Source organism: Taurulus bubalis (assembly GCF_910589615.1).
Source record: "Taurulus bubalis genome assembly, chromosome: 7".
Classification (NCBI taxonomy): Eukaryota; Metazoa; Chordata; class Actinopteri; order Perciformes; family Cottidae; genus Taurulus; species Taurulus bubalis.
In genome coordinates this window covers 22,591,555-22,615,387 of record NC_136595.1, presented here as the reverse complement: position 1 = coordinate 22,615,387, position 23,833 = coordinate 22,591,555, and the positions used below count along the sequence as shown (strand labels likewise).

General features: G+C 40.7%; 2 protein-coding genes across 2 annotated transcripts; both read right to left on the bottom strand.

Annotated features, from left to right (window-relative positions):
• Positions 1-2,817: 2,817 nt before the first annotated feature.
• On the bottom strand, positions 2,818-9,630 carry LOC306738991 (AN1-type zinc finger protein 5). The gene is made up of 6 exons (XM_079220928.1): positions 9,531-9,630; positions 8,106-8,305; positions 7,632-7,743; positions 5,901-6,028; positions 5,008-5,115; positions 2,818-4,314 (listed from the first exon to the last, which is right to left on the bottom strand). Exons 2-6 carry the CDS (start codon positions 8,263-8,265, stop codon positions 4,166-4,168), a joined length of 657 nt encoding a protein of 218 aa, XP_079077054.1. The 5' UTR covers positions 8,266-8,305; positions 9,531-9,630; the 3' UTR covers positions 2,818-4,165.
• A 125-nt stretch (positions 9,631-9,755) lies between these two features.
• Positions 9,756-17,762, bottom strand: plin3 (perilipin 3). Its single transcript, XM_079221419.1, has 8 exons — positions 17,651-17,762; positions 15,331-15,420; positions 14,925-15,120; positions 14,497-14,579; positions 13,695-13,926; positions 11,482-11,825; positions 10,844-11,062; positions 9,756-10,438 (listed from the first exon to the last, which is right to left on the bottom strand). Exons 2-8 carry the CDS (start codon positions 15,397-15,399, stop codon positions 10,304-10,306), a joined length of 1,278 nt encoding a protein of 425 aa, XP_079077545.1. The 5' UTR covers positions 15,400-15,420; positions 17,651-17,762; the 3' UTR covers positions 9,756-10,303.
• Between the last annotated feature and the right edge of the window lie 6,071 nt (positions 17,763-23,833).

Sequence of the window (23,833 nt, the reverse complement as noted above, 5' to 3'; positions counted from 1 at the left end):
TGAAGAAGTGAGGACCGGTCAAATGTCCTCACTCCTGGGTCTAAAACTCAAAGTGGTCCTCATAAAGATAGATGTACACACACACACACACACACACACACACACACACACACACACACACACACACACACACACACACACACACACACACACACACCCTTTACTCTATTACAGAGAACTGCAAATGTCAGTTCTTCAAACTTTAATTTATGTAGCCCACCCGTGGTCATAAGAAATAGGCCACCTTGTTACAGACCTGCACAGTGTCCAACACAGGTGTTTTCTGTTATTCTGGCTGATTGGACTTTCAGGTTAATCATCATCAGTCTTTTGTTACACTGATAAGGCGAAGACATACTTTATCGATACATTAGTATTACTAGAACCGTATGTTCCAGCTCTCACATCTTGAAATATGTGTTGCTCAAACATTTAAAATGTAATTAAACTTATTTCAAGTTTGAATAAGTGTAAATTCAGTACAGTTAAATAACTTTGTGGCAACTCCTCTTGCAGCATGCATCAGCGCTGAACATTAGGTGCTATTGTACTATTTGTGACTATAGTTTTTGCTTTGTATTCGAAAACAATAATCAAGTACAATGCATTGGGGGCCACAGCCTGTGCACATACTGGAGCAGCAAAGAAGTCATGAAGGCTTTTAACTTTATACCACTCGATATATACATTTGTATATTTTCAAGAAAATTTGAACCGTAAAATAAATAAATACAAAAGACAAGTGTAATTTAAAATAAACTTTGTGAATTTATTGTTTTATACTTACTCTTACACATCATACAATCCTAAATCTTCAAAGAAAACAAAATAAAAAGATATCTGGTGGTGTTTCTGGGGGACTGGAGTGCCAAGGAACAAGAAGTACAGCTTTGTGAACATTGAAACATTGTTTCCTTTGATGTCCCTCAAGCTCTTCTTGAAAAGACAGATTGAGTCAAGTCACCGTCATTTGTCTTTTCTTCCGCAGTGAAACTGAATTTCAACTTGTCACAACTGACAGGTTTATCATTATTATCAATCAAAACCCTCGCACGATGAAGACACGGATTATGAAAGGTTGTGCTAAAGACAGGATTGAAGACATCAAAACTCTATCGAAGCAACAGAACAGAGGGAAGGGCAATGTATGCATGTCCGGATGATATCTTGGTTATTTAGGTATGGTTGCCCTGATTGCTGGTGCCAAGTCCGTCATCACAAATAGTCAGTGATCCAACAGTCTGAAATCACGTGTAAGAAAATTGGGCCTCCACCCAAAAACATAAGACAATGTCGGGGCCGAGTAGTTTGATGAATGACATTACAGCTGAATATGTGAATTATGGTGATTTACATTCAAACTGCCCACGTTTATTAAGAAAATAAAGGGGTGGGAGTTCGATATGAGCAGTCAATAGAAAACAAGTGTAAACCGTGAAATCCTCACAATTTCCACAGCTGAACAATCCTCCCAAAGCAAAGTACTTTTACTCTGAAATGACTTTCAATCTGTAAAGTAAAACTGAGTAATTTGAATATATATATAGCGATGCACCTCAGGGACCATCAAACTACAGAGTTTCAACCACAAGTCCCCGCCCGACTATGACAATATTTAAACTCCTTCTGAATTTCAAGTTTCCACCAGTGGTAATTAAATCCGTCAGGGGCTTTAGAATAGCAACTTATCCTGGGTAAGCAGTCTCAGTGTTGGCACGCCAAGTCACAAAGCCATTTATACGTCCATCACCCACACTAGGACTTATGGAACAGGAATTATGACCCAATAAAAAGGAGCCAGAACTAAACTCAACCAGGTCCAACATGATATTCTGTGCATACAAGGAGAAGAGTCATTCACATCCAATACATTCTGCATTGGCTTTTTTTTCTTCCTTTTAAAATACACACTCTGCAAATTCCTTGAAACTTTTCTACAGCTCTTTCATAAATACTTAATGATGAAGATCTCGCATCATTTGCAGAGAAAGCTTTTGATTATAAAAAGATGAAACTTCAAACGCCCCTCCGCATCTCACAAGGGGCCTTTTTAACTTATTATCGCTGCGCTATGAATAGACTTCAGTAAACAGGATAAAAGCATGTGCCGGGATGCTGTGTGATTCAGCGAGGTTAATAAAGTTTACGGGGCAGTTATTGTAGAATAGAAGCTACATGGGCCCCCTTGGGAGATACTCATGGAAGAGCCAGATACTGAATATACTTCGGACATTACACGGGCAGATGATGTGATTAATAACGTGGAAATAAAATGGGGGACATGATGTGGGGGAAAGATCAGTGCCATTTGTAGCACATTCTTATGTAGGGGGTTATGAAAAGCACTTTTATACACAGTACTATTCTTCACTTTAGTCCCCCACCTTTATTACCCGTCAAAAATCTACATTAAGATTATACTATATGAATAGGAGCCATATGGTATTTACATTTGGAGAAAAACTAAAAACAGTAGAGCCCTGTTAACTTGACCTCAAGGTTCCAGTCATGCATTGTGCTACTGCTTGCGTGGCTTTTTTAAATTTTTTTTGTACGCATTTTTAAACATTCCAGCTTCATTTCAAACTGTGCAGCCGGCTGGTTACAAAACAGCAACTCGTATGTCGGACTGCACACATGCAGGTGGGTTTGACCATCCTAGAAAGAAGCGGACGAGAGGCGGCCTCGTCGGAACCGGAGCACGTTGTAAAAAGCGCAGCACGCAACTCTGTAGCTGAGCAGAAGGTGTGTGTCAGTGTGAAGAGTCACCGCGACCCAGGTCAGTTTTCATTCAGCATGTGTCAGAGGTCTGCTGGTGGTCAGAGAAACAAAAAAGGAGCGGCACTCGTGGAACGGAAAAGGGAATTCGCGGAGAACACGCGAAAACGGAACGTCTCGTCGAACAGGAAAGTTCTTCGGCTGCACAGATCAAACATAAACGGCAAATGACCCGGATGCTGAACCAAACTGAGTAGGCGTGGCACACCGTGTTGTGCTCTGCAAGTTTGACACAATTTGTTGTGCTTTGTTTCCAAATCCAAAACGCTGGACATTTTACTGCACAATTGTGACTGTTAGCGGCTTAACTGGACTCTACGCCATCATGTCAAAGCTTGTGTATTTTTTTTATTCAATGGTTATATAATCAAGATGTAATTACTTAAATATAATTGAAAAGGTTAAGTGCAAATCTAAATGATTTGCTGACACATGCTGCCAATCCTCCAGCACAGACCAACCAAACGATAAAAAATAAATAGAATGCAATCACACAATTCAAGCTAACTACAATATATTAATATAGATCTTCTGAAGTCATACGCTCATTAAAACAGAAAAAAAGAAGAAAAAAGAAACAGAATTCAATCACTCAGTTAAGTCAAGGTTCTCAGTTTTCCCTATCCTTGCCCTCCCCCTCCAACAACTGTTCATGCACCCAATATCAGTATGATAAGTCAATATATCAAAGAGAAACGGTTCTGGAAAATGCTAAGACTTGGTTCAACGTATGGTGACCCATAGAGAAAACATAAGAGGATATGGAAGGGGGAAAAAGTATGCCAATTTGACAATAGTTGACATCATTTTTAGTCTGGGAAGGGCGGAGGGGAAGAGAAATATATGTATATAGATATATATATATATATTCCAAAGCCCTTAAAATGTCTTGCTGATAGATGAAATCTCCCATGTAGGTAATTTTTTTTTTGACCTGTGTCATTAGTCAGGCTGTGACACATTCCTCAGCTTACCCCCGTCTCATTTCAACTGCCTCAAAGGGATTGTATAAAAATAAAAGCACACGATCCCTCAAATTGAGAAACAAAAAGGGCTAAAAAAATCAAAAGCCTTCCCTCCCCACAGCAACACTAATGTCCACCAGGCCCCTACGGCGCTCTCCCTGACTCTCAAGTAAATGTGCACACACTGACTTTCATACAAAACACGCACACACAGACAGACGGACACGCTCAGGTTCAGCCAATAGTGGAGAGAGAGGGAGATGCTAGTAAGGGAAGCGTCTGGACAGTGGCTGCCACCGCACCACCCCGCCCGGCTTAGTCTACCATGAACAAATGAAGCCATGATATCAGGTGTTTTCATCCAAGTCGCCATTGTTCAAATTCACAAAGTCAGAGACTTTATGTTTGTTTGCACTCAGTCCTCATAACTTCTGAATCTTCTCCGCCACCACGATGGGGTTCTCCTTGCGTATGCGGGCAGCAGCTGCACTCCGGTAGTCGTAGGGACAGTCGTGTTTGTCGGAGTAACGGTGGATGGCACAGAACAGGTTCCCGCAGCGACAGTCAAAACCTTTAGCAGAGAGACACGAACGCGGTCAGTCAAGCATGTTACAGACATAATTACACATAGAAGGAAGTTAATATGCACACTGATGCTTGTATAGAGGACGAGTTTTGCTGCACTGACTATCTATGGGTTTTAAAGTGCATTGGCTCTCTTTAAAATATTGTATGAGCCTCTTCAACACGGATCAAAACAGGACATTCTAACCAAGTATTCGACCAGACCATGAGAGTTCATGCTAATATCAGGTTGCATTTTGCCCACTTTTTAAATCTTTTGGATGAGGGATTAGGCATAAATTTACAAATACTACTTATTCAACATTAAATAGGACTGGAGCCTCCTTTGAGGTAATCCAGTTTGACAATAAGGTGGAGGCCAGCAGTACACTGTGAAATGCACCACTGACCTGCAGTATGTTGCTCTCTGTGCAAAGTGTTTTGGTTGTGGAGAAGAAGACACACACTTTACACAAACCATGGACTGGGAGTTGGATGTTAGGGAGTTTAAGGCTTTTAGAGTCAATTTTAGAGATGCATTTTAGTTAGAAGACACATGAGTAAATAATAGGTTTAGGCTCAGATAAGACGTGACGAATATTCCCCAAACTCCCCAACTGTTATCTATTGCCAGACACTGAATGGCAGGAAGCCGTAATATCAGCGATAACAAGACTCTCAGTGAAAACCTCTTCCTTACCAGTAAGGCCCACTTTCTTCCGGCAAGAAAAGCAGCGGTTCTTTTTCTTGTTTTTATCTGGAGTTTGGTCATTATCAGACAAAGCCTGTGCTGCTTCCTCCACTGGTTCTGATGAAAAGAACACACACACACACACACACACACACACACACACACACACACACACACACACACACACACACACACACACACACACACACACACACACACACACACACACACACACACACACACACACACCAAAGAAACACACAATGGTGACTAAACAATCCGTGTATTGTTTGTTCACATATATGCATCCATGCGAGGATAACTACATGTTCAAATGAACTACTAAAACTAACACATTTTAGAAATCTAGTATGACAGACTGCATAAAATAGCTTTATATTCATTATTTGTTTCTCTTTCAGAGCCAATTACAGCCACTAAAGCATCGCCGCTTTCACTCTCTCCCTATTTACACATTTGGAGGATGGATTTGCGATACTAAGGGCCATCCCAAACCAGTCGGCGTGACAAAATAACACAGGTGCTGAATTTAAAACTCCCATTACCCCACAAACAACCATGCCGAAAATTGGAGAAATATCATACTTTGAAGTTTCATCTTCCATTCATCATATGGTATAGTTTTATGATTTAAAAAAAAAAAGCAACAACTATTTCAAGGTGAGATTAGAGTAAGAAGGAAAGTAAAAAAAACACCATCCTCAGAGTGTATGCTTCTATTGTTTTGGAGATCTTTATGGTAGAGGGCGGCCAGTGCATCCCACGTCTACATGTTTATTCCTACCGTTAATAAGTAGTGCCCTCCGCAGCTGCGAGTGTGACTCACTTCATGTGAATAGCGGGTAAGGCCTGATTTGCAAACCGATTCCTGTGATGTTTACCTGAGCTGTTGGAAGTACCCTCTTCCTCTCCCTCCTCAGCCTCCGCTCGATCAGAGTCTACGGCGACCGATTCCTGGGAGATGCTCATAGCGGTCATCTGTTGAGTTACTGGGCTGGGCGAGCTGGGACTGTAAATACATTTGAACCAGACAGGAATTATTTTCCAATTCATTTGTAGCAAATGTACGGCTGAAAGATTTGTGATTAGTGATAACGTCTTTACTTCACAGATAACCTTGATGCTCCTGTTGCCATCGTGAATGACTTACAAACCATCTATGTGAAAATGGAGTGAACACAATCCAAACAATTTAGTAGGTTTTTCCCCAACCACATAAACAATTTTGCCATTTTTTAAACCCCCCCGACCCCCATTTGTTTTATTTGGCTGCACACATTGTCCCATCATTTTGTTTGGTGATTGACTACAACCTACTTGGATCCGTTTCAGCACACTCCCTGTCAGCAACTTTGAGAAATGCCTTTTGAAGAGCTCTCTCTTTCTCACAATCAACTTGACAAGACACAAGCAGCTACAAACAGGCAGCGCAAGCAGAAACCGCTACAGTGAATATATATACACACACAGCACAATCCATAAGAATATTATGCAGACAGATCAGACGCAAATCCCTTCTTATAACTCCAAAAATGTCATCTCACTAGGAAGAAATGGCTGTTTGGACTTCTCTGTGAACAGTCTGGGAAGCATAAACATTATAAACTAAGTAATCTTAAGCTCTTTCTTTCAGTGTCAACTTTAAACAAGATATTGTTAACTATTAGGGGGGAAAAGGCACTTGTACTTAAAATTCCCAAATATATCACAAGACTTGGTGAAAATGGCAAAAACACCACAAAGACAGCAATGGTCAGTACTACCCAATGACTAGCCGTCCACTATGAATAAATAACCTTTTACGCAGGTACGGTGTAGCAAGACCTGCCAACAGACAACGATTATGTGTGTAATGTCACAGATAAAGAACTTGTAGTTTTGTTTAAAAAAAACAACTATGCCCATCTCACATAATCGCTATGGGTTTACAGTGTGGAGACTGAACCAAAATGCAAAGCAGAGATACTCAGTCACCAAGAAATAAAGACAAAATAAGTCCAGAGAAGCCACTGAGACAACGGACTCAATTAAAATGTTCAATTTATCACAAACATAAAATAAACAGTGCCATAGTCAGTTCTGACCTGGCATTAGAGAGCACAAATGTGTCAGATTTGGAGCACAATGTTGTGTATTAGATCTTAAAAGTGGCTGAAAATGTAGTATTAACGAGCAAAGAAAATATATATATATATGAATGGCCAGAGAAGATTGTATCTTGAACAGTAAGATGCGAATATAAATATAGCTTACCATCTCGGATTTCTGCAGTGGAAAACTGTTATGCTTGCACTAATTGAAGCTACTAATGAGAACCCATTAAAACACAGTGTGCTGGAGCTACTGATGCACTGATCTACTTGCCTATGTTGTCAATTAAACAGGCATTTTAACAATATAATTTAAAGTCCACTAGAATGACAAACACCATGTACAAGTTCCGAGACCAACGTTTCCCAATTATTTTCATATAATTACTCAATTTGTCCAATCTGCTTCTAAAAAACACCTCACAGTACGTTGTGTTCATAATTGTAATTGGTCATCAAATTAACACTAATTCCCAATGATTCGTTGTCTGAAGACTCCGTCCCACCCGTCCGTCAACATACCTGGCTGTTTGCTCCTCAGGTGGGGTTCCCGCCACCTCTGTGCTGGGCTCCGAGGTCGTACTCTCCACAGTCGCACCAGCCGACCCTGGCGAACCTGCTGGTGATGTAGCAGCTGTGTGGGGACAGAACAGTCTGATGGCACCAACAACCCAAAACCTGTTGCTTTAGCTCCGGGACATGAATGACTTTCTATTGGTTTCTAAGTATCCTAACATACACCCGTGTGTGTCTGCTAGGATCAGATGTGTTATGAGTTAATGTGAAGCAACAGATGGTGATGTCACACTCTTGCTTTCTGATGCCACAGTGTAGGCAGCTACTGCTACCTTTGTTCTCCAGCTCCTTTTAGCAAATTCAGCACCCCCACATGACTGTAGTTTTTGAGTGAAAGTGTCCCCAGTTCCTGTCTTTCCCACCTAAGAGACCCAATATCTTGCACCAGACTGGTTATACATGGCTCTCCCATCTACATACCTTTCTCTCCCGGGGGGCTGGATCGCCCCCCTCCTTGTTGTCTTTGCAGGTGTTCCTTGTAGCAAACCGAGCACATGCCGTTGGTTCGGGGGTTACCATAGAAACCGCATCCCATAGTGCAAAGCATTGGCACCTGTGTCTGATTGGTCTCCTGAGCCATGCTCCGACAGAGGGGGTAAGGGGGATGGGAGAGGATATTCCTGAAAATGGGGATGCAGAAGTTAGTCAAAATGATTAGATTTGGTTTATTTACATTCGTCTATTTGCTTACATGGTTATTCCACTTTTTATTATTTAGCTAAAATAGTTTGGAGACTGGCATTGGAGCATGAGAGTAAAGTTGGATACAATGCAAGTTACTTTGTGGGCTCAGGGGTGATGACCTACTAATAGTAGCTGTAATGAAGGTTTGCCAAACAGGGTCATTCATACCTTAAATCAACCAAAATGAGGTAAAACACCACCCACAGTGGGGGAAAAAGTAAGCATAACAGGACTTTATCACACTTAACTCACTGACTTTAGTATAAAGTCTGTGTGTGAATTAAAGACCAAATCAATCGCATACATAATAGGGGGAAATTAATACAAAACAGCAGGTAAATACAAAACACACTACACACCTAACGGTTAACGTAAAGCTGCTCCTGCAACAATAGGGCGACACAACCAGGAGTTTGGAAAGTGACACACTATGGAATTGTCACAAAAACTAGGTGTAGAGCCGAGCACATGAATGAAAACAAAGGGTACAAAGAGACGTGCTGAGTTTCAGTGTAAGAGGCAAGTTAAGGTCTGCGAGGACACGAGCAAGCTCAGCGAGTTTACGCTGCCTTCGGAAAGATGTTTTTGATCGCGACAAAGTTAACAAAAAAAGAAGAAGCAAAAAGCTAAAAAACAGACAGGTCTTCACGCAAAAAAATCAAAAAAACTTGAACGAAACCCCTCGGCATTAACCAATGACCTGGCAAACGTTGCTCCCAGTGAAGCCGAACAACTTCCAGCTGACTGTGTCCCCCAGTCTGAGTTTTGTCCGCAGCAGAAAACAATTGGCGTCCTGTGCTCGGAGCAAAACACTGAAACGTTAGCAAACAGCCTCGCCGGGGACGGGTTTGGTCTCGTCTGACTGGATAACGCCGCGAAGAGAAGGGCGAAACTCACTCGGTAGCCTCCGGTTGCGATGACGAGCAAGACGATGAAAAGAAGTACAGCGTCCTTGGCGACGGACTGTCAACAAATCTTGCGTTTTAAATCGAATAAACGCTCGCGTTAGCGGGCTAGCGTTAGCTGAACCGCTAGCATAAACCAGCCAGCCCCCCTCTAAAAGCAGTGCGCTTTCCCCACCGACAGCGTCCGAGCTGGTTTAGGGTTGGTTTCGGCACAGCGGGGGGGGTCTCCCGTTGCGGCCTGGAAGGACGACAGTACCTGAAATTCGAGGTGCCGGGGGCTGCCGACGACCTTGGGCTGCAGATTTGTACAAGTTGTGTCCCCAGCAGAGCGCGCGGCCTCTTACCCAGCGCTAGCTCCCGACATTCGAAACAACGACCATGACGTCATCCTCAGCATCGATTCAGCCTTCAGTCGGTTGGGCCAACATAGCAAAGTCCACCATCCCACCCCCCCAAAAAACAACAACAAAAGCACTTATGAATAACACTTTTAATGAATGCATTCAATACCAATACATCAATACTGTGTAGTGGCATGTCAAGCTCATCACAGTTCAGCAGCTGCTTCCAGAAACTCATCAAGGTGAAGGCACAGAATACTGAAATTAAAACTGCAAACCTAAAAACAGATGAATACACCGTTCCCTCTACATTGAATGCTTCTGGCTGTTTTATCCACACAAAATAACATTTCGAGCATTGGCTTAGTTCTAGGAATGCTTGGACTTCTTTTTAGGCACTAACGGAAGTCTTTGGCACATGCATATATTGATCTTCAACATATGTAAAACATACTTTTATCTTTTAGGATGTATAATAAAGTGAACAGATGTGCAAATTCTCTATGGCCACATCAGAGCTTTTTTTAACATCTACATTATAAATATAGTGTCATTAACTTGTGAAAAAAAAGTTAAGGCCTCTTTCATTAAAGCAAGCAGATATGTTTTGTTTTCTTAACGGGCAATCTACAGTACACACCAGTCTTCCATCACCCTCATGGAAAAAACACAACAAAGAATTGCAAGTCTAGTTGTGTGGTCCGCTCTGCTCCATCGCCCCATCGTCTTTCTCAATGATCTGAGGGGCGAAAGGTCCCACCAGCCAGTTGAGTGGCGTGTTGTGCAAGAGATACTCCATGACACCATCCAGAGATTGTCGAACCTGGGAACAAGCACATACTAGGATCACTTTCAACAAGATTAACTAACCTTAATCAAAGCAACGTTAACGTATAAATATGCTAAGCTTATTGTGGGTAGGATATACAGAGGTTATATGTGTGCATAACTAAATACAACATAAGCTTGACTGTCCTAGTTTCATAAATGCATATGAATGAGCAGACACCCCTGGTGGATGTTTGTTTTTGTGAAGTATGCCGGAGTTTCCTGTTTAATAAGACCATGTTTATTATTCAAGCAGCATTATAAAAGGTAATGGAAGGTAACTGTGTGAAGTGATTGCACTGAGAAAAAAAATTACACTTCACACACTACACTATATTTAGCTATGCTGATGCAGCAAAACAAAAACCCTGCGGTAAAGGCAACGCGATGCAATTATTACTTGGTTCAGATGGTGGCGGCTCTGCTCCAGAAGGAGGGGTGTGATGGTGCTGGTGGTCCCGAGAGAGGAGTGCAATTCTTCAGCTGATCGCCTTGCGCTGGTAAGCTGGTCCTGGACTGCACCTGGCAGACCCTGAGCACTTGACACCACATTGGAGCACGTGGATCTCAGCTGATCACTCAGACCGTGCACCATGGAGAGGACTCGCCATTCCAGCTGCTGTGAACAGGAGTGGTAATAAAAATAGAGATAAGTGATTTGCATATTAATTAATAAAGCTGTAACGTATCAATTCTTCCCAGTTTCTTTAGGCTGAGGTAATCCCATCCCCAATCCTGCTGAGGACAAAATGTAACATCACTGCTATCCCACATGAATCTGTGGAGGCATTACAACACATTGTCAGCCTCTAAAATACACTCACATTTATTGTTAACTTTATTGATTTGTTCTTATCACCGTCATGCTCTTAGATTTCTTTTATTTGTGGTATTATAAGTGGTATTCCAAGAGACTGTGGGTACTCCAAGAGACATGCTGCCTATGTACAGTAAAGTATACACTCTAAATGCTATCAAATGCAAACATAATCTGGTTAGAAACCATTAAGTCCATTCTCTAAATGCTTCAGCTCTGACCTCAGCCTCATCTTTGGTCACATCTGGTTCTGTCTGAGTCTGAGCGTCTTCAGCTACAGCCTGCTTCTGCTTCCACTCTGTCCAGCGCTGCAGCAGCTGCTCCGAGGCTCCTCCTATCTGGTTACTGGCGGTACCCAGGCCGGTGCGGGCCCTCTCCAGCAGGTCCAGAGTACTGGTAATCTGAGCCACTGTAGAGTAGGTGGCATCTCTGGCATGGCCAGCACGAACCAGGGAATGCTGTAGGGCTCGCTCCTGGACTTTGGCGGAGAGTTTCCCCAAGCGGACAAAGTAGCTGGGGCTCGATGGGACAACCACCTCACCGCTGGCAGGTTCAGCCACGGCAGCTGAGAGAGAATAGTATTAATCTCATATGTATTCAAAAGAGATGTTTTATGTATAGAAATGTAAAATGGCATACAATATTTAGTGAGCACAAGCACAAGGGTGTGATTATAGTAGGAAAATATCCAGTATTGCGATATCATGTTTTGTGATACTATATTGATTCTTAAAAAGTGGTGCTATGATGCTGGAAGTTACAGTGACTGTTATAAATGCAAATGAAGTTCCCACTGTTATGATAAAAAAAAAAAAAAAAAGTTTTTTTTTTTTTTTTAAACTCTGATTTTATACATATGGTCGTCGAGTACTTTATGCTGTGAAAGTTTCCCTAAAATTATATTTTAGAAAATCGCAATACATCACCTTGCTTACAGCAATATCGCTGACAGGCATGTTTTGAGTGATGGCTAAAAGCACAATGGGCTCCCTCCCACTGTGCTAACTGGTGCATATGTTCCAAGGTGGGCCACTCGACTCTGACCGGGTTAAAAGGGCATCTAGATGCTCAAGAGCGACCAAAAGACCCGTGAGACACCTAAAAAACCCAACCATCCGTCTGTGGAAGCTTAGATATTTGCAGAAAGACTCGGTCTCCCTGTGGCTCTGTTAAAAGCCACAGTAACCACTGAACAATTCCAAAATCCCCAGAGTACTGCCATTACGAGTACTTTTCTGCTGCCGCTCATAGCAGTTACACCTTTCTCATATCCATAATCAGAGAAGAGGATTGCCTCTTGAGTATTGCAGCTACCTACGTTGGAGAATTGCAGGTTGTCATGACATCACAGTAGCAGGTGTCAAAGCTGTGAGTGTTGGAAATTGTAGGGCCTTTATGGGCCAAGCAAACAGAGGGGAAGTTCACTGGAATGTCCTGCCTCCATCTCTATGAATAGCATCAACCATTCATGTGTGTCAGATCCAGTCACAGTGGGAGAATTTAACACTTTTGTCACGACCACCCCAACCTGCTTTATCACCTTGTCTTGGCTTTATAATGTTAATTATTTTGGACAGTCTCATCAAATTTGCCGTTTGATCAATAGATCAGTGAAGCAAGGACATAGTGTCAGGCTACTGACTCTCTTAGTAAATGGAAAGTATGGAAATATATGGAAATAGTGCAAATGCCATCATTCACGCATATTAATTATGGAATAAATTAAGTTTTAGTGAATGCCAGCTACAATATATAATGTATGAAATTAAACTTTGAGTCATGTAAGGGATGTAAAGGCTAATCGTTGAGCTTAAACTTTGAAATGTTCCACTTTAAAGCAAAACTGAAGCATTATTCATTCTTAACTGAAAGTAGATGTACTTTCTAGTACGCCAATGTGGAACACATTTATCAAATGTATCTTTTAGTTGCAAGTGCAAATGTAAAAAGAACAAAAAAGGGCCAAAAATCTAATAAATATGGTGTTTTAAGGAATGAAGAGAAAGTAATCGCTTTTTGTTTTTTAATGAAATACATTAAAAAGACATTCTGTGACCCAAATGTAAAAGAAAGCCCCATCACAAATATTCTACATTTAGGGTTGGAATCATTCCCACTGAGTGACAGACAGGCCACAAAATCAGATTTAAAAGTGCTTTGTTGCCATTGAAGTTTTGTTTCCATCGGCATGATTTATGAAAAATGGAAATCTTACTGACTGTGTGATTGAAGCCATACATTTGTTTGTTTATATTTAGGATCATCTGAGACAAAGTGTCCGCGTGTGGTCCCATAATTAAATAGTTTCAGCTGGAGCCTCATTTCTGCTTTATGTGATCTAACTGTCAAAACACACCGTCTGTACTTCAGCGTTGTTGTTTTTATTATTATAAATGGACCGATTATGCTTTCCACATTTCATATAACTACTGACCCAGCTCCTTCTCAGTGAGTGGCAGGTTCTGGTCAACCCAGTCCTCGGAGCGGCTCAGGGCCATGCCCATCCCACTGCTGACCATCTGGCCCATCCTGGTGCCCATGGCGGTGAGGATACCTCCGCTGACCGCTGCCCGGGTCATCTCCACTCCACCCATCACAGCCCCCATCACAGCATCTTTGGCCCCTGCCACCGACTGGTACATCATACCTACTGTGTCCGACACCACCTGAGGAAGAGAGAGACGATTATGAGTGGGGCTACGAGAGTAATTTATGCATTTTCTACATGGCTCTTAATTATATTATATTATATATAATATATTATATGGGCAGTCATTTAGTAAAATTACCTTGTGTGATTAAGGGTAAAATTTAGGGCTGCCAAATGAATCCATCCGTTTTGATTAACTTTTCATAGAAATAATAATGTAAAAGAACAACTCAAAATACACATATTATTCGGTGATTATGTCAATTAATTGATGTACCAATGTTACGATAAGTAGTATAACTATTTTTGCCACACTAAGACAGTCTGGGTTTCAAACACTCGGAGCCTCTGACAGCAGCGCTCTTCATTTATAAAAGACATTAGAGCACTCGGGAGCCACCGACACCATCGTAGTGAATTTATGAACGTTCTCCTCTGACACTGAACGCCGGATAATTCTAACCCATCAGTTGGGTAAATAGTATGTTAAATAGCTTTTAAATAGACAGCCATAGTAACATCATAATTAATAAATCCAAAATGCACAGTAAAAAGGTATTTCTTGACAGCATTCATTCGGTCTGACCTTGTCTGCTGGTTGGTGAAGAATAGGCAGCTTCTCTTCCATCTTATTCAGTCCTTTCAAGGCGTACTCATTCACTGTAGCAACTGAAACAAGTATGCAACAGAAATTCACTAATAATTTAGGAGGAAACTCAAACTCAAAAGAAACCTCTGCTACCTTGATCAGTGGGAGGTAATGCCAAGTACCACAAGTAGTAATGTGCGTTTCATATTGTACAGTAAGAATTGAAAGGCGTTTAAATATGACCATCTGGAAATTCTGTTCCAAGAAGAAGAATCCTATTTGTATTCCTGTTGTATTCTAGCCTAGAGGCAACAAGTGGACCTGACATCAGTTTCACAAGCGCAACAAGCTTGCAATATTCGTTTAATAGTATGCCGTCCTTGCAAATACATTACATCATGTTTTGCACAGAGAGGAGAACTCACGCTGTGGTTCTATAATGTCCAAAAGCGGCTTTGACCCCGTGGTTGCGACAGCTCCCAGGGTTCGGACTCCACTCTCCGCTACATCCATCACTCCCTTCAGCAAGGGCACACTGTCTTTGGTGCTACTGTAGGCGCTGGAAACCACCTCGCAAGCTGAACTGACCAGGGGCAGATGGCTCACTCGGGAAACAACATTCTAGGACAAAAAAACAACCATTACTATCATTGAAAAGACACTAAATAAATAAATAAGTGAAATGCAATGCAAGCCCTTTTGTGTAAAGAGTTTAAGTTTTCTGTTCAGGGTAATGATTGATTCCCTACAGCGGCTTATCGAGCATAAAATTAGTTCATGATATGCCTCGGTTTTGTAAAACATGTCATTCTGGGTCAAGGTGCTCCTCACCTGCTGGTCTCCATTAGCTGGTTCTGCTGCTGCAGCTGCAGTCTCATTAGTCTTCCCGCTGTCCGCCATTGTGACTGCTGGATTCAATCTCTGACATGGAATATAGAGTGTCAAAAAACAGCGATTGCTTGGTATGCTTGATGAAATACATCTTGGATATTCTTTGTTTAAGTGTCGATCTTTGAGAGAAGAAATGTCTTATCAATTTGGAAATCAAATTGCTGTTCTGTCAAGAGGGTTGAAGAATGTGGGCAGAAAGGCAACTCAACCATGTTAAATTCATTTGTCAACACTATGATGCAACGGGGATGAAACTGCACTTACAAAATAAAAAAATGGCGCAGCAATGCAGATAAGTCAGCAGTCCATGTCAAAGTTGAAAGTAACATAATGGATAATGATGCATTTTGGAGTTTTCTTCCCACGGCAATTAGTTTGCATTTGAAAAACAACATTACAGTCAGACAGAGGCTGAGGAAAATGTTGAATTTGCTCATGGAAAGAGGGATTAATGAGGCCAATGTAGATCAAGGTGAAGAATTACAATGTGTGAATTCTCAATTTAAAAACACAAACTATGCCAGCATCGGAGTCACAAGACATATTTTCCCTTCGATGTAGCTTAATATTTGACCTCTTAGTATGTGATGCCAGAAACAACACTGGTTTCTGGGGCTCCAGAAGTTAGTCTGATTTAAAACTATGGACTAGTAGAGTCAAGAAGAAAAAAATCCATATGAATAACGGCCAACTGTGAAACAGCAGGCCACTGACGCTGGAGATCGATCGCTCACATGAAGGCGTGTGGGAAAAATGGACCTCCATATCATTTACATCAAGTGAAAATTCCTAAGTGAAATATTGAGCAATACTGCAAGTCTACTATTGTAAAATATTGCTTCATGAAAACTAGGCCAAACGAATTACTCAAGTGAAATATTGCTACTATATTCCATTAATACTAAGTTAGAGTCATTGCCTTAAATAGAAACTAAATCCAACACTAAATTGGGTCAGAAAAGGGTCAAATAATGAACTTCACACAAAATGGGTGACATATGAGTGAAGGTCTCTTGTTAGAAGTGGGTGATATGTATAAACACCTCCATCATGGTATACTGTAATCTAAAACTGCAACTAAGAATGCTTTTGATTGATTAGTCTGCCGATTATTTTCTGGATTAATTAATTACATTAAAAAAATGTCCCAGTTTCCAAGAGGCCAAGGGAACTCTCCAATTGTTTAAATGTCTCAAGTAGAGCGGAAACAATTAAATCCTTAGTCAATTTAATAGACTTTTTTTTCTGATTTGCTGCTTTTCTTTGTCATGTGTGATAGCAAACTGAATATCTTTGAGTTTAAGATTGTTGGCAAAAAAAAAAAGCCACTTGAAGACATCGCTTCGGGAAATTGTGGCTTTTCTTTATTTTCTGACATGCCATTAATCAATCATCGAAAAACGTGATAGCTGGTGCTCCAAACATGTGGACGACATCTGTTTGTGTGCTACCAGATGCCACGGGGAGTCCATCTGTATTCACTGAAACGCTGGTTGTTAACCATCGTGGACCTGATGCATAGGGGCAGACGAATCAAAGAAAGACAAGGCCTGTGTGATCATATTGCTGGGGACCATGAAGCAGTAGCACGTGGAGTGCAGCCGCACAGATGTGACGCGTTGCCAACATAGATTAGGCTCCACACCACCTGACAGAAAGAACTGTTGACGGAGAGACGAGCCTCATATACAGAAATCTACATTGAAGACGAGCAGTTCCAATGATGGATGACCTTTTTTTTCTTTCAATAACAACAATAGAAGTTTTTTTTCTTCTGTCGAGCTACGATAGACAGATTCTTTTAGATGTCGGGGTGAATAAAACCTCTCTGATATTTTCATGACCTGTGGTGTTCCAGACTGTGTGATTGCAAATTGCATTTTGTTGCAACAGCTTGGTTGAGCAACATATTTTTCTTCGCTGGCTTTATTACAAAGCAAAGTCTGACACTATTCTCCCTGCTATCAAGTCAGAGATGAACCCAAGATAATTCTCAGCGACATTGTACATATGAGGAAGACTGTTGCAACACAAACTAAGCCGTTTAGACTTTCAGAAATAATCATCCCACTGACAAGTGACTCCAGAAAAGCACTTATTGCGTTATAAGCCGTTTGTCACATCTTCACAATGTTGAGAGGCATCATCCCCTTTCAGAGAAAAGAAAACTGTCATGCTCCCTTTGGAGCTGAAACATTATGTGACCTTTGATATTAATGGACAAAGTGGTATATCTCCAGGAAAATATTGAGACACTTACCACAGGCAACAGTATTGCAGCTGACACAAAAGAAAGATCACTTCTGGTCAGTTGGTCAAAGAAGTCTACAGTTGTTCTTGATCCAAGACACTATCACTGTCCCTGATCTGACAGATAGAGAATTTAGAAAGAAAGACATTTTCAATGTGGGCAAAAACAGTGGAGTGTATATTATTAAATAAAGACAGGAAGAGCTAGGTTCTTCAAAATTTGATTATACATTTGAACTATATCTAAAATAGTGTTGACCCAGATCAGTGACTTTAATTTGCATTGGCTGAAAAGCATTTAGTGAGAGCTGAACCTGGAGCTCAGGTCTCATGACACTTCAAGGGGCAATACAATTACTACAGAGATGAGCAAAAAAAGAGAAAAAAAAAAAATCAATTACACTATATTCTTGTGAATTTTTCCAGGCTTCTGAAATCCCTGAAATGAAACAACTTAAGAAAAAAGAAGAAGAAGAATGTCCCTTACAGCTCGGTCACAAATAGGCACTGCTTGATCATAAAGGGGTCACCGTGTAACACAATATTATATATAAAGCACAGGCACAGTAAACAATGAATTGGTATAATATCCAGTGTCTGAAGAGTCAGCTCATTGTGGAGGGGAAACAAAGGATTTAACCGCAGCATGTGTAAATTTGGCCGAGAGAATAATTTCCGACCCTTTGAGCTGCTTTTGAACACAACACCGTGTCATCGCAATAGTGCGCGCTCGCGCTGTGTGCAACGCAGTCATTTGTTTCAGTTAGTTTCTGATGAACTTTACCCCAGATGAGAAACTCTGACATGTTGTAAACGTTACTTCAGCAAACAACAACCCTCTCTTCATCGGTTCCTCCTTATTTATCATGACACTCCTCGACGTTAACGAGCAAAGTACGTATTTAGTAGTTGCTTCAGCCCCCAAAGGGAACGTTAATGTTAAGTTAACTAATTTAGCTATCATAGCTAACTAACTAAGTTAGCTTAGCAACACGTATTCTAGAAGATGAATTTAAAGACAAAACAGCTGTCAAATAAGCCACTGACCTCACTGGCAGTCTGCTGCTCCTCTGTCCTGGCGTGACCTGCAGTGTAATGTTGGTCAATGAACCGGACCAGCCCACAACAAGGCCCTCTTTCTCTCCGCCTGAGCCGCCGCACATAGCAACGTTACGGGCAGGAAGGCGGGGCTCTTGTCAACTTTGAACCAATTGAATCGCAGCACGGACGTCCCAGTCGCAGCTGTCACATTTTGGTGCAATCAAATCATAAAAATGCCAATTAATCGAAATGAATACACAATTGCGAACCCTGTTTATTTCGGTTTTATGTTTTTATTCCTGCACTCGCTCAGCTGAAGTTTGGACTTGCCTTGCTGATGTGTCCCTATTTATCCCCAAGATCATTTATATCATATGACTCATTCATAACTTTGTAAATTCATATATTGTATATTTGGATGGATTCATTTCATATGTGTTCTGGCAAGTATAGTGGAAACTAAGTAGGTCTAAATTAAAGTGTGTTTCTAAGTAACATTTTTAATCACTTAAATATATATCTAACATATTCTGCTTTATAAATCTAGACTATGATTTTACATACAAAACATGATCAGTTTATATGATAGCATGCATTTAGATTAAACTACCCAGCAGTATATAAAGCAGTTAAAATTAGCTCCATCTCAACCAATTTAAACACTCAATTATTGCTATCAAGTGTTATTATGTCAATCAATGATCCTTTTCTGCATTCTGCATAGTGAGTACTTTTACTTTTAACATTGAAAGTGCACTCTAAACTGTACTGTAGCCGTGTTACATGCAGCCATGTGAAGTAAGTTAGTATTTTTACTTTAATTAATTTATCACAAAATTATCTAAATATTTCCTCCACCAATGGAATTGGCCAAATTCATGAGGTAGCACATTCATATGGCCAAGGTATTTATGTCCACACCTGGTATTCAAAAATAAAGAAAGCTTCAAGAAAAACATTTTGACAAGGTCCTCATTGGACATTCTCCAGAGCTTTCAGCCACACATCATTGGTACCCTACCCAGCATCAGTGATATCGGTGAGAAGGGGAGCCTGCAAAGAGCAGGACATTGAAAGACAAAACCCACCCAGCCACAACCTGCTCACTCTGCGGCTGCCTGGAAAGAGAAACAGAAATCTGCTGCCGTAGAAACAGACCAGCTTCATTACTCTGGCTGTGAGACTCCACCATTGTATAGTTTTGTGTGTGTGTGATTTTGTGTTTTGTTGTGGAGCAAAATGAGACTGCAATCTGCATTCTGTTGACAATGGAATCACCTTGTAAATTGTAACCCTGTGACCTGAAAAAAAACAGGTGGTTGTATAATGGAGGATACCCTTGAAATTCCATTGCTGGAGATATTTTTTGCATCAAAATATTATTTCTAAGGACAGTAATGAATCTTCAAGCTTAGCTTTCCCATTGGTTTTGCAACATATGGGTAACGCTATAATTTTATTTTAGTGCTCTAAGACAGCTCCATAAGAAGTAAGTAAACCTTTTGCACAGTTTTTTTATTGTTATTATCATACTACGATATTTCCAATTACCATGAGGAATCTTCAAACGTAATTTTCCATTTTGTTTTGCCAAATATAGGTAATAGTTTCACATTACACTATTATATATAGTTGAAAGCAGATATAAAGACATTTTTATATGTTTGTACCTATATTATTTGCCAACAACTATAATTCCTCTGGTGAAGTATAATTAATTACAGTTAATATAGAATTGACAATAGAATAAGAAATATGTTTTTCATGTCAATATCAAACATGAAGTATATATTTATTATATTTATAAATCATGTGTATTATATATTCTACATTAATTAATTATGTTTAGAAATGTATTCATTCATACATTCTTCTTCACTCAGGTTATTGTGCAAATCCAATCTCCCGATGAAAGCCATGAGCTGCAACAAGATGCTGCAAGAAAAAAATTACTAGTGAATGTCAATGTGGGCCATTCTCCACCCTGCCTGTGTGTACAGCCAGACAGCTGATAGTCAGGCAACCACGTTAACTGCAATTGACATAGGAAACCCTGAGAGGGCAGTCTTTACCCATTAAGTCAACTTAACTTTTTTTTCTTCTGTAGCCTGAGTTAGGTTCATTCACATCTAAATCCTTTTGAATACTTTCCTGCTGCAGATGCATTACAACTCCAGAGTCTATTTTGTATTAATTATTAAAGAATTAAAGATTACAAAATGTCCTGGAAGAATGAGTCTTGGATGGTGAAGGAAGAGTAGTCAAATCAATAGCTGCATTCATTGATGTATGTATTGTCTGGGAGGCGAATCTCACAAAACCTTTCTTCTTCATGTGGCACTCACACATAATACTGCACTTTATCATTGTGAAGCCAGCACAGAGACTTCTTCTCCTGCTGGACGCTGTGTATCGTCACCACTAGAACTCTATTAACTCCCCCTCTTCATTTACAGAGGATTTTCATTATTCAGGCCATTATGTGCCCATTGGTACTTTCCCTGCACTGTGCTCCAGAGAAAGGAAATAGATTGCCTCTCATGTCGCTATCAGAAGTTCGTGGAATAGTACCTGTTGTAGCCTTATTTTGGCCGTGTTTAAAATCAAGGCTGCACCGGCAGCCGTTTATGATGCAACTGAGGCGATGAGAGTGAACAAGTCCGTGAGAGAAAATAGCATGATGTGGGAAACATGGGTGTGCTGTCTTGACCAGGGCTCCTTGGCTGCTTCCCCCTTGAATTGTTTGATACGTTTATGAACAACCAAGCAATTTCAACCTCTGCATTGTATTGCTTCAACTGAAACACACACACTCACACACACACACACACACACACACACACACACACACACACACACAAATCCGTGCACACTAGTGCCACCACGGTCTCCTGCAGAAGAGTTGGCAACATGTGCCCCGAAGGCCCTCATCTGTTCCCGCTTAACTCTTAACTCTGCTTCACTGGATCATTTGATTGAGGCCAAAATTGTTCTGGATATTGAGTAATTGAAGATTAGTAGATAACGGGAAATTCCCCCATCCCTCGGAGTAAATTGATCACTCCACTCTCCCCTCCTCTCTCTCTCTCTCCACTTCCCTGCCTGAAGACAGACCTTTCATGAAAACAGCAATAAATTGCCAATTTTACCAGATTTTCATGGATGTGAGAGCAGAACCCACCAATCTTATTTATATAGATTTATCTTTTAGATATTTTCCCACAGTAAATAGAAGTGCCTATTTTTCGATCTTTTGGTCATAATAGAAAAGAAAGACACAAACTGCCGTCCGTATACATAGCAACAAATAGTGCAACGTGGGTAAATTCAATACCCTATATTTAATAACATATGGAATGCAATGTAGCAGCACACAGATCTGTATATATTCATTACAGTAAAATTGTAAATATTTCCAAATTAAAGCCAACAAATGATAGAACCAAAAAAACAAACGTTAAAGGGATACCATAAAACACGTTGATGTTCAAATCCCAGGTGCACTTTGAGTCGTTTCGCTTGGAAGATGAATTGTTTCAATAAGATATCCATCATCATCAAAGCACACTTTAGAAAGGACGTGGTCTTTGCAAAGCAATGAAAGGAGCAGTACAATTACGCCATAATGAAATCCATTTGCTCTCTTTCATGTTTACTGTCAATCCACAAGTCTCAGGTGGGCTGCAATCACATCACAAGCTATTTTTTGGCTCAGCATTCGCTTTCTCTCTTGTTTCACCTCCTGCTCTTCATTATCAGCGGCCTCGAAACTGTAAGAAATTAGCTTCCATTAATAGCTGAGCAGATCTTCTTGGTTTCATCTGCACTAAACCGTTGATGGGAATCTTATTTCCAACATCCTGCAACAAATTTCCGGGGGCTTGCAACACGAGGTATCAGTAACATGCAACACAGCTACAAATCATCTGCAGGTTGAAACCTGAGATGGACCTTTGCCCTTACTATATTCTGGCCAATAACATATTAATAAGGCATAACCAAGGCACCGGTTGTTGATGATTCGTCCATCATGTTGAAATAATAACGATACAGGGGGTTGACCTTGAGTCACATGCTGGTAAGCACCGCATTCATTACAACAAATGTTTTCAAAGAGGATGCATTGATGAGAATATCATGATCTGAAGCTGCAATGAGGCGAGTTTAACGCAGCAGTTTTACATATTGGAAAATACTTTGCTTTCTTGCTGAGAGTTACATGAGAAGATTAACAGCTCCCTCGTGCGTGTGCGATCAATATGTAGCCGGAGCCAATCACTGTTAGCTAAGCTTAGCATTAAGAATTCGGTCACGAGGAAAGACCTAGCCTGGCTCTCTGTAACAAAATCCACCTTTCAGCGGCTCTAAAGCTCACGAAATAATACGTTATATCTTGTTCACAGTTTATTGCGAGCTTATGTGCCAGACTTTTTCTTGGCCTGAAGCAGTTGCCAGCCAACAAGCGGAGACTCCAGGAAGTTGCTTGTCCTGGCCAAGAAATAGTCTGGGTCATAATGCGGCAATCGTCTAATTGACTCTTTTTCACGTTTTGTGTGGGACTGACGTGTTAATTAGCGAGCTGTAAAGGTGCTGGTTTTGTTATCTTGTAAGCGGTTTCCAAATGTTGCTAAGCTAACCGGCTGTTGGCTCCAGCTAAATGAGAGTTCATTTCCCCACCTAGTCCCTATGCATACTATAGTTTTTTTTTCCAATTAATAAATTTCTGTTGATGTTCTGGACTTCGGTAATTTTAGACACAACCTTGAATTTGAGATCTTATCTGTCCATCCTCAAAAGCAAAATATACAATCTACACTAATTATGTGCATCGAAGTGTGTGAGAAATGAGCATTGGAAGATACTGCGTTAGTTTATGAAGTAGAATCCCAAACTGAAAGCTCATAAAAGTCATTAACTTTATGGGTTAAACTTTTTGTGAGAGTAACGGTCTTTAATCTTTTGAGTGGAATTGGCCTGCGAGGAAATCTTAACTGGCTACAGACGTTTTATGACTGTTTGCCTTTGGCTTAAAGGATATTGGAAAAGTGATTTGTGGGGAACCTCGAGCAGACTTTAAAAACACATGATCTACAAGATTTGTAGACACAGTCGGAGAACATGGGAAATGCCAGGTCACTGCATGCAACATACA

Bases quoted from the DNA above. Each gene is read 5' to 3' on its own strand.
- LOC306738991 (XM_079220928.1), bottom strand. From the start codon at position 8,265: ATGGCTCAGGAGACCAATCAGACACAGGTGCCAATGCTTTGCACTATG. The intron at 7,744-8,105 runs GTATGTAGATGG...GTCCCCACACAG, and splicing joins CAGCCCCCCGGGAGAGAAAG to CTGCTACATCACCAGCAGGT. The intron at 4,315-5,007 runs GTAAGGAAGAGG...TCTCTGCTAAAG, and splicing joins GAAGAAAGTGGGCCTTACTG to GTTTTGACTGTCGCTGCGGG.
- plin3 (XM_079221419.1), bottom strand. From the start codon at position 15,399: ATGGCGGACAGCGGGAAGACTAATGAGACTGCAGCTGCAGCAGCAGAA. The intron at 11,063-11,481 runs GTCAGAGCTGAA...TCCTGTTCACAG, and splicing joins TGACCAAAGATGAGGCTGAG to CAGCTGGAATGGCGAGTCCT. The intron at 10,439-10,843 runs GTAATAATTGCA...GCTTGTTCCCAG, and splicing joins GCCGCCACCATCTGAACCAA to GTTCGACAATCTCTGGATGG.